Source organism: Eutrigla gurnardus (genome assembly GCF_963514095.1).
Source record: "Eutrigla gurnardus genome assembly, chromosome: 18".
In the NCBI taxonomy this organism is placed as follows: Eukaryota; Metazoa; Chordata; class Actinopteri; order Perciformes; family Triglidae; genus Eutrigla; species Eutrigla gurnardus.
In genome coordinates, this window is record NC_139929.1 from 7,785,469 (window position 1) to 7,802,893 (window position 17,425).

A 17,425-nucleotide genomic window follows, 5' to 3' on the forward strand; every position below is an offset into this window, starting at 1 on the left:
ACAACTGGTGCGGCCCTCTCCTCTGGTCGAGAGACGGAGTAAGAACATGCCTCCCAGAGCAGTTGTGCTGAATTGCATTATGATGTGATATGATTGGTTGTTGATGCGATGCAGCTGTTCTTAAAAACAAATGCAACATAACTCACTGGAACCTCTATGATCAAACAGTGTCTTCATTTGTTGGCAGTTCAGAAACGTTAACATTTACAGCATAAAAAAAAACACGGGATCATGTCATCCAAATTATTTTCTATGAACAGGAACTTAACAGCACCAACAAAAATATGCTGCTGGAAAATGGAAAATTGACTATCCACCATTTTGGAGTGAATGACAAGAGGTGTTATTAGTAAATAATCCAATATGAATGCACTGCCATCTTGTGGTTGTAATGAACACTACACCCACTTCTGCTCTGAAACAATTCAAACAAATCAGTGACAGCAGCGTCATAAAAACCTTTTTTTATGTCTATAATCAAGTAGAAAATATATGTCCTAAATGTGTATTCATATATACTGAAATACATATACTGGAAATAATAATAATAATAATAATAATAATAATAATTATTATAATAATAATAATAAACATTTTGTTCCCTTTGGGACATAAATCAAAAATTAAAAACCCAGCAGTTCAGATAAAAACAAAGCAAAATCTTTTTTTTGAAGGCATTATGTTTTACCCTGCTCCATGCAATAAAAATAATCATCAACCTATTAAAATGCTCTCCGCAGCGCCCCCCAGCTGCTGCAGGTGAGAATGCATCACCCTCTGCCTTTTCCCTGAGATGGGCAGGAGCTCGCCACTAGCTTTCATATGGTCTATTTTCCGGGACAGGTCGGCGTCGCTGTCGATGACCAGGGTGCACCTGTGGGCGTAGCTGACCAGAGTCTCCTCTCCCTGGCGGAACAAGCCCACCAGGGGGACCATGTCTTTGCCGGCCAGGTGGAGCTCTGCGATGGAAGCTGTGTTGGCGATGGTGTTCCGGTCGATTCCCAGGTGACGGAAGGCTTCGCTCATGCTCTTCTTCTTGATGAAGGCTGACAGGACTTGTTTGTAGCGGTGGATGACGTACTGGACGCCTGTGGCTGGTGGAAGGAATGACAAGGCATGTTGTTACAGAAATCTTTAAGATGACACTGATATACGCTTCCTGTACTCAACACAACAAACACAACACCAACAACTCACTTTTCCACCGTTTATAATGTAGAATATATATGACGAAATGCATAAAAAATAAGCAAAAGGTCAGAAAAACCTTTTAAAAAATGAACATAATGTGAATATATAAATAGGAATTTAGCCAATTTCCTGCTCTAATTCACTGGTCAATCGAAGTATCAACTATTTGTGTCTGTATTTCTTACACATTTTGAAGAGGTAATCTACATCCATCTAATGTTTCTTTGTCACAACAACTGACATATTTTCAAAAATAGAGCAGATATTGACTTGAATTATCATGAATGTGCATTTACAGACGGTCAGTGAGCATTAAAACAAACATTTAGCCCCTTCATAATACAGGACAGGATTATTACCTCTCTTCCTGCTGTAGTCCTTCCCTTTCTTCGACCTCTTCTTGTCCTTGTGGTGTTTCTTCCTTCTGTGTTCACTCGAGGCCGCCGACACTTCTGACGATTCGGACGCTTCGGAGCCGCTGCCGCTGCTGTCGGACGAACAAGAAGACCCTCTTTCTCTCTTCCGAGACTTGTTCTCCGAGTGCTGCACTTTGCTGGGTTTAGGAGCTGCGTAGGAACAACAAAATACGACGTGTATTTATTATGAATCGAACACAGCTGAGGGGCGGAGATTCTTCCATGACACTTTATTTTGTCGACTAATTGAACAAGTAAAGTACCTTCAGACCACAGCGACCCATTAGTCTACTAATCAACTAAGAGAAAGAAGCCCTACTTCAGACTCTGACCTTCCGTTGGAGGACTGGGTGATGCAAAGGTCGGCATGGAGCGGTTACTCGTGAGGTTTTCGATCTGGCTCCTCAGGAACTTGCGGTCCTGCATCAGGTCCTCCACCTGCCTCTCCAGTGCGGTGATGCGCTCCTGTTTGCTCTCCAGCATGCACTGCAGCTTGGTGATGGTCAGCAGCACCCGCGGGGGCAGGGTTTCTGCATGTGAGGCAGCTAGAGAAAAAGACATTTAAACACACAGCTGATCGCTCCGTTATGTGAAGAATAACTTCAAATTACACTGGCATCAGTTTACGATCTGGTGGTGAATGAAAAGAAAACCTACAACGTATTAAAACATTAATAAATCACAAATGCAATACCAAAGAGACGGGTTAAAATATTCTAAATATATGGGTTGTCTTAATAGGTGTCTAAAATATGTTTTGCTGCTCCACAGAAGTACATTAGTTGTGGTAACTTTCTCCAAACTGGGCGTGTGCCGACCGCCATCTACTGAAGGTTACACCCCGACTAAGGCCGAGGCCACACAATCACTCCCTCATTGTGTCATTGCACCAACTGATAAAACGTCTGCATCAGGCAGCAGATAAAGTGCTCTAACCCGACATGGCACTGCTGGGCGTGTTGTCCTGGACAGCATCGGCCGAGGCTCCCGTTTGAAAGTTCTCCCACTTGATGATGCGGAGGTCGTCCTGTTCCTGCTTCAACCAGAGCGGAGAGGTGAGCCGGTCTTTGCACCTCACGGAGCTGGAGTCGATCTCTAAGCAGGAGGAATAACCTGACGGCTCCTGCTGCCACACGGACGCCATCGCTTCAGACCTGGGAGCGGACCAGAAGGGCCGTTAGTACGGGTTCTGTAATATAGGAATGCTGTTCGTTGGTATAGCCAGACATCACGTGGAAAAGCATTTGCGGACACACAGACCTGAATCTTATAATTAAGAGATAAAGATCTCATAATTATGAAACATGGATCTTGTAATTAGATGCTGCATCGGAATTCTAGACACAAAACTTAAACATGACTCATCAAGCTTTAATGCACGAGTCATGCCCATGTACGAATGTATTTAACGCTTGAATTACCACGAGTGAAGTGCATCATGTTACATGAAGTGCCCTCACTATAATAAAATAATGGAGGCAGCATGACTTCATAGGATTATTCATCGTGCGGTGGACCATCAAGTCATGAATATAGAGCTGATACTTTAAGACTACATGTTGTTCTGCTGTTGGTTTCAGATCCGCTGGTCGAGGAAGGTTGTTTTCTTTGTGATGACGTGAAATAACCATCATGCATCAATGATTCTTTAAGTGATCACATGAACTTGTGTAAGAAGGTAGTTTCATATGGAAGCACGTCTCAAAACTGTACTTTTCTTATAGTTACAAGAGGTGTTACACTGCATTCTGGATTTATTGTGTTTACAAGTGATTTTATTGCTTCCAAAATGAACTCACTGACTTCAGAACACAACAGTCTTAATGAATAGAGACAGAAGTCATAAGATAAGATAAGATAAGGCCTTTATTTGGAACGCTTTTCAATTAGCCTCTGTGTTTGTAAAACCCTCGGTTTTGCAGACGTAGTGATGCAAACATGTTTTTCATCAGTCCATCAGAATGTACAGTACACTACTAATCTGCAAAATGTATACTCACAAAAAAAATGCAAATGATTTTGATAATTAAGGTTCTATAGTTAAAGCCTTAAGGAGGTAAAATTATTTGGCATTCATTTGTGTATGATATGGAAAAAAGCATTAGTGTATGCATGTGAAACTTGAGTTATGAGAAATGCATATGTACTATGAGCTAATGCATATATCTGGCTACAATAAAAATACACACTAATGCATACAAGGAGATGTTTTCATCATTAAAATCATCATGTCCTCCTGCAAAGTGGTGAACTGCTTATCAATGACCGACAAACACTCCTTTTATTAAGTACGGACCTTTGCACTTAATACCTTAATAATGGACGACAGAACTGATAGTGAGAGAATCATTTATTAATCCTGAGCCACGTGAGTTTATGATTCATGAAGCATTAGAACATGAAGAGTCATGCATTAGTTAAGCATTCATTTACGGAGATAGATTAGTGGTTAATTATTGAGCCGGGAGCCATACTGTTTGGCCTTATATTATTTATTTTAGAACCTATGCAGTCTTGTAGATTAGATGATGTTACTAGTAACTTAAGTCAAAGTTTCAAGTTTATTTGGCCAAGAAATTTAGCCAAAAAAGCCTTCATGGTGGGAAAAATGACAATATTTTTTAGGATACCAAAGGAAGGGGTTATTTTGCATCCAACATAAAAGTATTGAAATGTGTAAACTTTAAGCATCCTGATTGTCGAAAACTATTTTTGTGTGCCTTATACGTTGTAGTGGAATCTTCCAGACCACAGGCCCACACTGGTCACTGTTCTTCCCCTGACCCCCTTTCACTTTATGTTTCATTATCTCTGTATATACATGTTATGCCTCGACAAATAGCAAGCTGTTCGTGCCAAGATGAGATCTTCTGAAGATGCAGTTTTGTTCCAGGTCAAGATAAAGTACAACCTGCCCCCTCGTTGTTTGTGTAGAAGAAGTGAACGTCTAGGGGGCACCAGTTGCCAGTCGGGGGAGAATAGACAGTTTATAATGTGAGGAAGCGAGAAATCTGCTTCTGACTGGTCAACATTACTAGAGATTGTTTCCAGGTCGAAATCACAGCAGCGGATACTGAGATATCCTAACTTTTAGTACCTCAAACTCCAAAAACTACATTCTTTCCTACATTCCCCATAATGCAACTCAACGCCGATAGCTTTATCATGTCTTAATGGTGAGCAACGTGAATTCCTGAAGCATAAATGATGCATGTCATGCATTAATGATGCACGTGTGTTTCTAACCACATCATACGTTGTTCCCTGAACTGCTCACATGGCTGCAGAGCTCCTGCACTAGTGACACAGGTGGTGCCTTCAGGTGCTTGACACCTGCACGGTCACATTTCGAATCGCCGAATAAGAGTCGTTTAACGGCTTGTTTTTGTTGCAGGAAGTGGACACGGCACGTTTTCACCCCACGTCTCCATAGAGATGACGATTGGACTCCGCTATTCTTTAACATGTGCAAACTGCGGCACGTAAACACATCATGTTGCAGTCATTAAACGGGCCTCAACACCTGGCCCAGTGTGGTAACATGGCAATTATTACTCCCACGGAAGTGAACAGAGGCACCCTATGAAGGAATTTAACATGTTCAGTGTTAGCACACGGGGTCAAAAACATCACAAATAAATAAATAATGCAACGACAAACTCAGCAAGCCTATTAATGTAACCCCTGTTGATTTATCGCAGGTGTTTTAATTGCCAATAATTTGAAATCAGCATATTTGGCGTGATATAAGTTCTAAACATCATAAAACACACCTCAAAGGTATAACATTTAGTAGGCTTAAGGGACAACCATTTCTCCATGCAGTGGTTTTAATTAGCTTCTACCAAGATGGATGCTAATGACTGTAATTACCAGCTTAAAAAAATGGGAAAAGGAGCAACAAAGCCGCTGAAACACACAGAAACACGTACCTGCGAGAGACTCCAGTGGAGGAAACTGGTGTTGGAGGTTTTCGCTGCACGCTGAAGTCTCACTTCGTGTAAAATGCCCAGTTTTTCCCAAAAATACAAACAGAGACGAGTGAGAGAATGCGAGACTACAGTACAACGTGCATGTCTGAGGGAGGGGCGGCGCCAGAGAGCACCGACGGGACTGTAACATTACGCTGCCTTCAGGAGCTCCACAGAAGGTCGTAATCCTCACATTATACTGAATGATTGATCATGTATGATGATTTATTATTGGCGTACTACACCGGATTCTTGCATAATGAAATATAACAAAGTACGCCTGTGTGAAAACGTGTGATTTCATTACAAAATTGGTGAAAATTAAAGAATTACGAACCGCAACCAGATAAAAAAACAATCAGTCATTAGAAACTCTTGCACTCTAGAGATCCTAACATTTTCAAAGACCAAATATGTCTGGCTGGTGAGGTTTGTGCACAATTATTCACAAATGTATAAATATGTAATGATGAATATAAATAATATATGTTTAATGGAATGATGCAGACATAACATGGCATTGAGACCTGAGATAAGGTCTGTACTATCTTCTAAAAACATCACAATTGTGCTTTGAAATATGTATAAACGAGGCTCAAGGCTACTTCTAATAATCACCAGCTGTGTACTGTGGAAATTCAGGTTAATCTCTCCCACATTTTTTGTGTTTATGTGTAACATTTTTAAAATTGTCATATTTCCGACAGTACTTAAAGGCATCAGTGCAGCAGTGACAGGCTTGAAGGGGGGCGTGTCTTTTCAGAGGACGTGGAGTGATGGAAAGATCATTCCCATTCGCATCGACGGTCTTCAGTGGTTGTTTGGACTACACGCATGACAGCCACTGCACGCTTGATGAGGTCGTCATGGAAACCATATTGCCCTCATGGGTTGTCACGACAACTGCATCATTCTGCATAAACAATTCCGTGACAGCTGTTGTGAATGAATATTGAGCGTACAACCTACAACAAAAAAATACTTTTCTACACTGTGAACAATTATTTTAGATGTTTACTTATTATAAAATGTCCTTTTTGTTAATTATATTTATAAATATTCGGATAATAAGGTTTCTTTAATGTGCATTTCTTCATTGGAGTATAACAAAGACAGTCAAAGGTCAAATAAAAGCAGACATTAGGATGCTACGGGGAACTTTATTTGTAGTTAGACTGAAATTCTTTGGCTATAGAGAGACAAACAACAACTATCTCATGTACTGCAGTTCACTTGAGTATCTACTACAACAGTGGTACTTTTACCAAATCTCAGCTGCCTTATAGAGCAAATTACATCAGGCCATCCAGATGTTAAGTGTTCCAGGTTTCTTCTCAATTACCCTCTGGTCTACCTAAAATAGTACGCTAAATTATATATATTAAAAACTCTACTGTGTTAGTCGTATAATACAAAAACATATATATAAACAAGGTGAGGTGTATTTGGATTTGTCAAGTCTTTCTAGTTGTGGTAATGGATAAAATATTCAACATACTGTAAATCAACGTATAGTGTGTTTCAATAAGCAACTGAGGAAATATATATTCTCTTCCGAAAATCCGAAAATCCATAAAAATCCATTCACATAACATTGCATATCCTTCATGACACCAGCTAAGATTCCTTCATTTCAAACGTTCACATTTCTCCCTTCAAAAGCACAAATTTCAAGCCACATGGACTGATTGCATTAGTTTTAACAGTCACTGTGTTTGGGGCATGGAGGATGAAAGATGTAGAAAAAAATCAAACATGAATATTTGATCTAAATCAGATTAATACTTATACAGTGGTAATAATGTAACACTTATTACATCAGTAAATGCAGCAGCAGAGAGACATACTGAGGCCATAGATGTGTTTCCCCCCAGTGTGCAAACATGTTTACTGTGTGATTATCCAATCAGATCATCCAAATCACACTCAGTGTAATTGCATCAGTATGACTACAGTCTAAATCTTGATGCTTGCTTACAGTGACTACATTTCCTTGTATAAATGCTGGTATGGGTGTTAAGAACCGGAGCTACAAATGGACTACGAAATGGGCAGTAAGTGACAGACACAGACAGATGAGTAAATCCAGATCCGTGGGAATTTAGTTATCAATGTCTGTTGAAAAAGTTTAAAAACAGAGCCACTTAAATTCTCAGTAACTCTGGGTTTGGACAAGACATGAGCCAGGTTAATTATTCTATCACTTCCATCCTCCTGCTCCCTATATAATGTCACGACATGCTAGACTGAACACACTGCTGTTGTCAATGTCCGTTCTATGGAGGAATAAACCTGCCAAAATCAATCAATCATTTTTACCCGAAATAAACTAATATGCCAGTAAATGTGCCAAAAATTATATATAAAAATAAACGTACAGATTAATTGATCAAATGTGACATAAATAGATATTTCTGCTTTAATTTGCTTCTTTATTTACTGTTGTATTAATTCCCCTATGTATCAATCGTTATTAACATTGAAATGGTTTCTTAATTTTTTCATGAATTTGAATTTTTTTATTAATTATTAAATGTATGCATTTATTTTTGCATTATAAAGGATAAATAATTAAAGAAGCAAATTAAAACAGCAATATCTGCCACATTTGATCAATTAATTAATGCATAGGTTTATTTGTAATATTATTTTTGGTACATTTAATGGAATATTAATCTATTTTTTGAGCTTTCTTTTCCCCCCCTTTTGGCAGGTTCCTTCCTCCATACAGTCCTGCTCAACTCTCAGACTTTCAGTGGCAGATAGCCAGGAGGAGGCGTTTAAAGTCGCCGCCGCATTCGTCCTTCAGGGCGTCCTTCAGAGACACGTCGTACTTATCCAGGTACATGTCTTTGATGGTCTCCAAATCGTACTGTTGACGACAAGAAAAAGAAAAGAAAACATTGTGTCAAAATCGATGATTGAAAGTGGTGATTTTTCTACGAGTTGAATATTTGGCTCCACACATGGATCTTTACATGCAATTACCTCAGATCGACAAACAATGATGCGGATGAGGGTGTCCTCATCCGTGCCCGCTCCTTTCATCGCGTCGTTCAGGCGTCGGGCGAAGTAGAGCTGAGGGTTCTTAGCAACTCTCACTGGGGGAAGGAAAGAAAGGCTTTCATTAAACTCCACTGCTGTTCACCTCGTGTGTTTCGGTGGCCGGTTTATTCACCTGGCATCAGAGCGCCATCTACTGGTCTTTGGTGGTTTGTTTAAAATAGAAAGAATGTATGTTTTTTGTCATTTAGTAAGCCAGATGTTTTTTTATATCCAAATGTGCTCAGAATCAAGATAAAAAATGTAAAAAAATATATCAAGATGCATGTATTCAGTGACCTGTTACTTCAGAATAGTACCATACCAATCACAACACATCATCTGCAGAAACTAGCATGTGTTCATGTGTTCACTGTATTTTAATACACTCTGTTTTCCATACTAACCGAGAGCGATGTAGCATTTCTGCAGCGTCCCAGAAGTCTCATTCTCGATGGCATCCAAGATTTCGGTTCCAGAGAGCTATGGAGAGAAAATGACTAGTTGAATCAGAGCGCTGGCAATGTCTTAAAGTGGTAACGTTTCATTTTCTAGGTCAACACGTTCCTCCTAATCCTATAATTGAAGATGTTCAGGATATTTTAAAGCCCCATGAGAGTCTGCCTGTCTGTGCACGAGAACCCACGTACTTGCTAAAGATGAAATATCAGCTCATATTCATCATATCATATTAGCTATCTGTGACACCGAAACCTACCTGCTCGTACATCTTGAAGGTGGCCTGGAGCTGCAGGTAATTTCTGGACGCCAGGATGTAGCTGAAAGTGGACTCGTCTGTCCCAAAAGAACCCTCACCAGCCTGCATCAGATACAGCACGTTATTAATACTGTTCAGGGTTAATGAATCTGCTGTGATGAATTTAACATGGAAACCGTACCTCAAACAGTGAGGTGGCGTCCTGCTCTGCCAGTTCCTCGTCCACCTCGTAGCTCTCATCTCTGTTGCCCTGCAGCACAAAGAGGTAGATGACTTTTGCTGTGTAGTGAGGCCTTTCTGTCTGAAGCAACTGTATCTGGCATCTGATTTGCTAATGAGAGGGTGTCTGGATTGTGTCCTGTGTGTGTGTGTTCGTAGGGAATGACCAGGCGCAGTAAGAGCGAGCTCAATTTCAGTCCCACAGCAGGACGGGAGGAATTCAGTTACAAGAGTGGAGTAGAAACTCAAGGCCACGTACCTCCATCAGAGCCATGAGCAGGTTTCTTACATCCCCGCTTGTGTCTCCCTCGATATCCGCTTCAAGATCACGCTCATGCACTAGAATGGGAACGGGACACAACGGGGTCAGATAAAAGGACACGTGGCACTGTTTATTTTACGTCTCAGTATTTAAAGGGGAAGTCAAGAGACACTTTGTTATGTTCTGGAAGGTTTTTGGTGTAACTGCTTTTCCTTAACCGGCCTTGTTAACTAAAGTTAACAATTATCCAACATGTTCCACTCTGACAGTCTGTTTCCATCAGCAACTCAAGTCCTGTGACTGCAGTGTGTTTTTACTTTAATGACACCACTGGTTTGCATGTTAGCCCTTTCAAGAATGGATTCCTGCCGGTATAACTAAAAGGTTTGAGTCAAGAAAGTAAAACCTACTATTACTACTGAGTAATAGTAGGTTTTACTAACCTACTGAGAATGTTCTGCAAACAAATTCTATTGTTCTTCTGCCCTCACTATGTGTTCGGGTGCAAAGCTATGCAGTGAGCTAAGCCCACTTCCAGTAAAAGGTTGAAGCTAGCTTGCGTTACTTTGGATGATTTTACTGGAAGGAATTGCACTCCGCAAAACAGTGTTTCAACAAATTCAATTATATTGTTTACAAATCAGAAAAAAATAGAAAAGTAAAACAGTACAACTAATCAAGCATCTCTTGAGCTACTTCGTCCTAGCAGGCCACAAACATGCTAGCTAACGTCAACCCGATACGCTAACTAGCTTAGCACAGGCACCTGCAGCATCTTTCCCACTCTCACTCACAATCCTAATTTAATAGTTTTCCCCGTCAGAATATCTTAATTGAAGTGGCAGTGAGAAGCTAGTACATTTGGAATATATTAGGAAGAATTAGCTTCCTTCCACACACGGCTAACGGCTAGGAAACTCAAGTAATCAAAGAAGATGTGAAGATGTACTTCTAATCAGCTAACAGGAAGCTACAGCAGGATGGGCTTTGGCTTAAAAAGGTGGGACTGTACATTACACAACTAAAGGGACAAGAATAGTACAGAAGCCTGCATGTATCCTAATGAATCACCCGTCGCCGTTTCCTCTATTTCCAGGGTTCAATCATAATACAACGAACGGAAACTGTGACATTTATCAACACAGTAGGGGAAAGGTTTGACAAGTGTATAGTGTGATTTTAATGCCACATAATAACAACATAATGGATGTCAGGTAATTACAGTCATTTTGCAAATGGCTTACCTTGAAAGTAGCATTCTTTGAACATGGCGATGTCCTGGGGGAAACAATATTATATATAATGATTCAAAAGTTAGAATATTCAACATGATTTTTATTTTTTTACACAGATTGTATGAAATTAATTTGTGACTGACAGCGTTGATGGCGGTGCAGAGGATCTCCACCAGGACATCTTCATCAGTGCCCGCTCCCTTCATGGCCTTCCTCAGCTCCTTCACGGCGAAGATGACGGGCGGGTCCAGCATGGCGAGGATGGCGTTTTCAAAGTTCCCCGACAGCTCTTTCTTCAACACGTCCACCAGCTCCTATCAACAGACAAACAGAATTAGATTGTGAAATCGGGGCGGAAACGTAACGTGGAAGTTAGAATAATAATCAACACGGTTGGCGAATGACACTCACATCGTCATACTTTTCAAAATAAGCGTTTTTGATTTCCTGGCGTTGACCTGCGCAGCGGTTTGCCAGGATGTCAATGATGGCCTGCTCGTCAGTTCCTGGAGAGAAGACAACACACAACACATATGATTAAAATAATGCAAGTAATCCTTACAGGGAAGTTACTAGAATTAAATTTCCAACTTACCAAACCCTTTGCAGGCTTTGCGGATGGCCTTAATGTCCGCAACGACATCAAAATCTTCATAAGGCACAATGGTTGGCTGAGGGAATAACGGAAGATGGGTGTTATGAACCGAAAGAAAGCTTCCTGTAATAACACGGTTGTATCATACAGCTCATTGTTTCCGTGAATTAAGTTCAGCCGGGTTCATGATGGCGATGCTGCAGCAGCTGGGAAGTGGGGGAGGGGAGGCCCGTGACACAATGCTTCAGTTGAGGAATTCAGGGCCAGAAGTCTTTAAACAAACTTGGTGGGGGCCGTGTGAGTAACTGGCAGACACCAAAGTGCGGTCCAGGGGCCAACAAGGGAATGAGAGGAACCACTTTCACAGCAGAGTAGATTGACAAAATCTTCTATTTTAACGTTTGTGATCATTTTATTTTGTCGGAAAACCAATTTTGTGTATTCTCTGAATATGAAGTTGGATCGTTTTCATTTTAAAGCACTTTAAAGTACCCTTTTACCGCTTTTTGTACAATAAAAATGCTGTTATTTAAAGATTTTTACACAATCCATCGGTGTAATTGACAACAAAGGAACTAAAAAAGACAGATAAATCTGACAAATAACAGACACCCTCCCCCATCTTTGCACTTACGGAGCCATTTCCCAACACCTCACTAAGCGTGGGACGATACAGAAACATCATGTCACGATTATCCCGACTGAAATGACTGTGATTCACGATATCATCCCGATTAGGGATGGGACGATGTAGCATTTTATCGCACATTGAGATACATATATTAAAAAAAAAAACTCACAGTAAGTTCATTGTGTGTTTTGGTGCCATTTCAAGAGTTTTAAGCATGTTGATGATAATCAGGATAAAATCGTAATTATTTGTGACATGAAATTCTCATCGTCCCATCTTTTTTTATTTTGAACATCAATTTGTGTTAAAAACAAATACCTCAACAATATGGTAATATATGAAAAATATATACTTTTTTTTCAATGGCAACGTGTGGGAACGTATTTTATTACATGGTGTACTTTTTAAACCGACGTGTCGACCATTACAGCAGCTTTTCCACCGATATTCCTGATTATTCTGGGTGTTTTATTTTTATCACATAAGAAGCCAGTCATTCATCCTCACACACCCATGTAACGGATCTGAGGAGTTCCGCAGGAGGAGCGGCCCTTCCCTCTGCGTAAACCCAGACACGGTCGTCCGTCACACGGCGTCGTTGGCGACGTTTACTCTTTAAAAAGACACGCCGAATATCGCGAATCTCACACGATCACTCGCAATGACGTCAGCGGAAATAAAAAAAAAAGAGATTGATCGCGATTGAAGCCGAACAGAGACAGTGATGTATAATCCGATATAAATACATTTTATTGGAAAGTAACTGTTGGATGAAAGCCAGTCGTCAGCTCGTAATTAATACATATCACACACACACGTCCAGACATCGGTACCTACTTGACAGTTGCCCATTTTAACGACGTTGTTTCCGGCCGCAGCTGCTGATTTGTCCAAAGAAAACCTCGGTAGTTTGTAGTTACTTGTCCTCTTGAAACGGAGCTGCGGCCCGGAGCAGCAGAAACCAGCGTGTGTGACGTCACACACCGGGGTTAACCGTTTACATGCACGACCACTGTAGTATCCCAGCATGCACTTGTTCCCCACTAGCATGTTGTCTAGTACGTTTAAGTGTCCAAAGCCCTAGTAAGAAACCAAAAGTATGTGAATTTCACAATACATATAACCTTTTGTGTGTGTTTGTACTATATATACACCTGTACTTTTATTTATATATAAATAACACATCTAATTACCTGGTGGATCACATCTTTATTTATATATAAATAAAAGTACAAAAGTATGTGAATTTCACATGACATATTTATGTATATAACTTTTTGTGTATACACGCACACACTCACGTTTGTACTATATATACACTTACAAAAGTATTGGCGTATGTGGCGTATAAAGTTTGCATGAGACAGTGACCCAAAAGGTGAATTTGGTGCTCCACCGTATAATTAGAAACCTTGCCAGCCTCCGCTCCAACCATTGGTAATTAACCGTCCCTTATAGCTGTGTAATTACTCAGCCACCGAGGAGCGCCGCTGCCCTCCACAATAAGGCCCCTATGAAAACTGTCTGAGTGGCCCGTTCCAGTTAACGGCTTGAGCAAAGGCGTGCAATTAGACGAGGATGAGTCATCCGTCTTCGCCGTGTCATTATCTGGAAATTACCTGGTGGATCAATCGGGGAAACTTTTTTGGACATCTAAAGGTGGTTATTCAAACAATGTTTGTAGAATATACTACCAAGGGGTGACTCAATTACCACGACGACATATTCAGCTCATCAGCAGGAGGGCGACATTGTTTTTCTGACCTGCGGAGGCTGATTTGATCTCAAACCAGAAAAGTAGAATCAATCAAAGCTGTTCTTTTTTTGTGACCGAGTCCAAGCTGATCTGGAATCACCTGCCACCATCTATCTTTAAATTCTCTTTTTAATTGCCTGGTGCACTTCTCCCAAAATGTCAAATTACCCCTTTAAGACTCGACCTGAACTCGACTGCTGACTTCATTGCTGCCCCACTGCATTATGGGAAGTGTAGGATCCAGTACATTAGAGAAAGTCAGGATATTTCAGCCTCTGTGTTTTCTGAGTCCCCCAGCTTTATAGAAGTATAACTCTAAACTAAATTTCCTCAAGAAGAATCAATGAAGTCTAATGAATTCTACTGCAAAGTGGAAAATGTTGCATGCACGTGTTCATGCAGCAACACATGCACTTGTAAACTGCTAAACTAAATGCGGCTCCACTTGTTCATGCCCTTTTCATTTTTGTTCCTTGGTCTGCTGGCCTCGTCCCAAATATCTCGATGGCTGCAAAACGAACATCACATGAAGATGGAAGTCCTATTCATCTGGCTGCTCCGGGGCCCCCCCCGTGGTCTATTTTTTGGGATGTCACGGTCTTCATTTCACAGGCGGTGGAAGGGGGTCCCGCTGAAGCCTTTATCACGGACCTGGAAACAAAGACCGCATTCAGAAGCGCCTGCCATAGAAACAGGCTGTAATGTGATGCAGACCCGGGACCCAGACTCAAGTTTAGACCTCAAACACAAAAACATGTTGGTGCAGCAGAGCTCTGCAGGAGGCAAAAGTAAGAGAACTCGTCTGCTTTTTGTTGTCACTGTCCTTCTGCTGGGATCTAAAATGACTACAGAGGCGTTGCTGTGCACAAACTTTGTTTGTTACAAAAGGATGTGTCTGCTGACTCCCTTTTTCCGGTTCTTTTCCGTGCAATCAGGAGACCTTCTGAGAACACTGGGCTTTTGTTGTGTAGAACAATGCTCGGCTAATAAACGGTGCATTGTTTACCTGCTCCCGTGGTCAAATCCCGGCAGCGTGGAGGCTCTCGGGTCCGCTTCACTGGGCCCAGGTGGCAGTGTGGTGCTCCACTTCCTGGCATCCCCCAGATGGCGTGCTGCATGGTGCCACTGTGCTGCAGATGGTGGGAGAGTTATGACACGAATATTAAACATACAAGTATTCTACTAAATATAATGAACAAACAGAGGGCCTGATGATTACTTTGCTTTAAAAGGTGAACACGCAGGTGAATGGAGGAAAAGAATTATCAAGACGAACATTAAGCCAATTATTTTGGGGGATTACAAGTTTCCTAAAATTAATTGCAATGAAAGCACTATCTTATTAAATATGTGATAATTTGCACACATTTCCAGAACAGAAATGTGAAAATGAGTTGCTCTGAGTTGATGTTAAGAACACGGTTATACATGCACCAACACCTCCACCTAGTGGTCATATTCACCAACTACAGTCCTTGATTTTGTATCATTTAATTTATCCATTTATCCACATTTGCCACGTTGATTTACCATATTCCTCTGTATTATATGCAGCAACGCCATTGTTGTCCAAGAACTATAAAAATCTTTTTATCTATTCTTCTAGGAGCCAATGGGTTCGGGTCTGATAGACTGGCTGAGGAAATTGTTGAGAGGTGGTTTTGTTACCGATAACCATGGAGCAAAGAAATAAAGCCAAACCCTCTCTGGTAAAGAGCTCATATGTGAGAATGTCCTGCTGTTTTCATTGTACGTGGACAAAACAATCAATCTGACGTTGTCACGTTGGGCCCCGGCACTTGATTTGATTTTTTCCTGACATTTTATGGACAAATTAGCATATAGATTAATTTACCGATGAAACTAAGTGTAAATCAGAGCTCTCCAGTTTAAAAAACGGCATTAGATCAGATTCAAGCTCTGCCAATATTTCATTTTATTTTATGATTACTTCTCGTTCGCCCCCTTTTGTGGTACAACCGTGTAATTCAAGCCCTTTCTGAACAGACATGATTTGAACCTAAATTCCTCTTCGGTGAAAGATGTTTTAAATTCCCAACCTTAATAGCCTGGCCCGGAGTAATCTGCCCCTTCGCATAACATGAATCAATAAAATCTATTTTGCTCTAACCCAGACAGTCTCCTCCAAAAAGCCCTTCTATGAGTCATCCATTCAGTTCCCACTGTAGTGAAGCCCACTCACAAGAAGTACTATCAGGCTGACTCACCATCACTCTGTGTGTGTGTGTGTGTTGTACCATCATGAAAGCAAGTTATCACAACAATAAGGAGTCTCAGCCTCCCGATACAACAACTTCACTGCTTCTGTAACGTGGATTTGATCCCATCTCTGTCCTCCCTCTTCTTTATTTAAATTCAAAACACAGGCGATCATCCGTTGTTGTATTCTGCAGAGGACCGGCTGCATAATCATCGTCTTCTCACCCTTTTTATCCACACTGAGAGTGTCATTTTCATCATGTGACGTTAAGTGTATCTACAGCCTTTGTGCATTATCGGTTGCACACCAGCGAAGCAGCTGCATCTGTTAAGTGTGATGCCAGGTCATATTAATTCACATGTTGAGGAAATGATCTTAACACAAGTTTCATCGTAATTGGCTTTTAATCATATTGCATGATCTTGATGCTGATGAAGCTCATGCGATGCGACGAAATCACCACAAGGAGCTACTAAATTAACCTTATGGTGAGATCATTTAAAAAAAATAGATATTACACGTATATGTGGTTGTAACATCTCATTCTAAATTAATATGGTGCTATAACATCCTCCACTCTTCTGGTTTCAGGGTCTCCACTTGCTCATGGAGGGTTCCCCAGAAGCAGAACCATTACTGGTTGAAGTCCTGGTTCATGTCCTTTTGTTTTCTTGCTCAAATCGTACTCATGTTATTGCTTTCTGGAGCTTCAGGCTGGCAATAGTGTCATCCTATCGTATGAGTATTGTAAGCACACACACGCAGAGTATGATTCATATATACAACGGAGACTGAATGACGTGTGAATGATCTCACATTGATCCCTGAGGCCGCCTCGTCGTCGCTCAGCTGCCTGAAAGCCAACCAGAGGCCCACGTGGTGAAGATAAAGCTTACCTTCTAGAAATTGCTATAATTGAGTGATTAAGACCGATGACGTCAAGTGAAAGTGCGCTTGGTGTTTTTTTCATTTTTTTTTCATTTTAATGAATGAACGTTCACTTAGTCACACCGACGTGTGTGTGTATGTGAATGAAGGCTGTGACTCACCAGCGTCCTGGCCTTGGGCTTTGTGCTCGGCATCTGTGCGGCGGCTGGTGAAAGGCAGGGTGGTGACGGGGACTCAAAGCGGACACGTTTTCACTCAAATCAAAACAATTTGCATTTTC

General features: G+C 41.0%; 2 protein-coding genes and 1 long non-coding RNA gene across 4 annotated transcripts; all 3 read right to left on the bottom strand.

Moving 5' to 3' along the window:
- Nucleotides 1-205: 205 nt before the first annotated feature.
- On the bottom strand, nucleotides 206-5,676 carry LOC311028785 (uncharacterized protein). The gene is made up of 5 exons (XM_084033548.1): nucleotides 5,540-5,676; nucleotides 2,544-2,761; nucleotides 1,940-2,152; nucleotides 1,551-1,757; nucleotides 206-1,094 (listed from the first exon to the last, which is right to left on the bottom strand). Exons 2-5 carry the CDS (start codon nucleotides 2,749-2,751, stop codon nucleotides 715-717), a joined length of 1,008 nt encoding a protein of 335 aa, XP_083889674.1. The 5' UTR covers nucleotides 2,752-2,761; nucleotides 5,540-5,676; the 3' UTR covers nucleotides 206-714.
- Nucleotides 5,677-6,722: 1,046 nt separating this feature from the next.
- Nucleotides 6,723-13,264, bottom strand: anxa13 (annexin A13). 2 transcript variants are annotated; one of them, XM_084034027.1, is made up of 11 exons: nucleotides 13,118-13,264; nucleotides 11,650-11,725; nucleotides 11,466-11,560; nucleotides 11,198-11,365; nucleotides 11,064-11,097; nucleotides 9,817-9,896; nucleotides 9,520-9,588; nucleotides 9,339-9,440; nucleotides 9,028-9,103; nucleotides 8,567-8,679; nucleotides 6,723-8,450 (listed from the first exon to the last, which is right to left on the bottom strand). In XM_084034027.1, the coding sequence occupies exons 1-11, from the start codon at nucleotides 13,130-13,132 to the stop codon at nucleotides 8,331-8,333; spliced, it is 948 nt and encodes a 315-aa protein (XP_083890153.1). In that variant the 5' UTR covers nucleotides 13,133-13,264; the 3' UTR covers nucleotides 6,723-8,330. The 2 variants fall into 2 exon arrangements, with proteins under 2 accessions (XP_083890153.1, XP_083890152.1); XM_084034026.1 differs by having other exon boundaries at nucleotides 11,198-11,368; nucleotides 13,118-13,263.
- A 387-nt stretch (nucleotides 13,265-13,651) lies between these two features.
- On the bottom strand, nucleotides 13,652-17,425 carry LOC311028899. Its single transcript, XR_014598810.1, has 3 exons — nucleotides 17,307-17,425; nucleotides 15,043-15,166; nucleotides 13,652-14,687 (listed from the first exon to the last, which is right to left on the bottom strand). It is a non-coding gene; the product is annotated as an uncharacterized lncRNA (long non-coding RNA).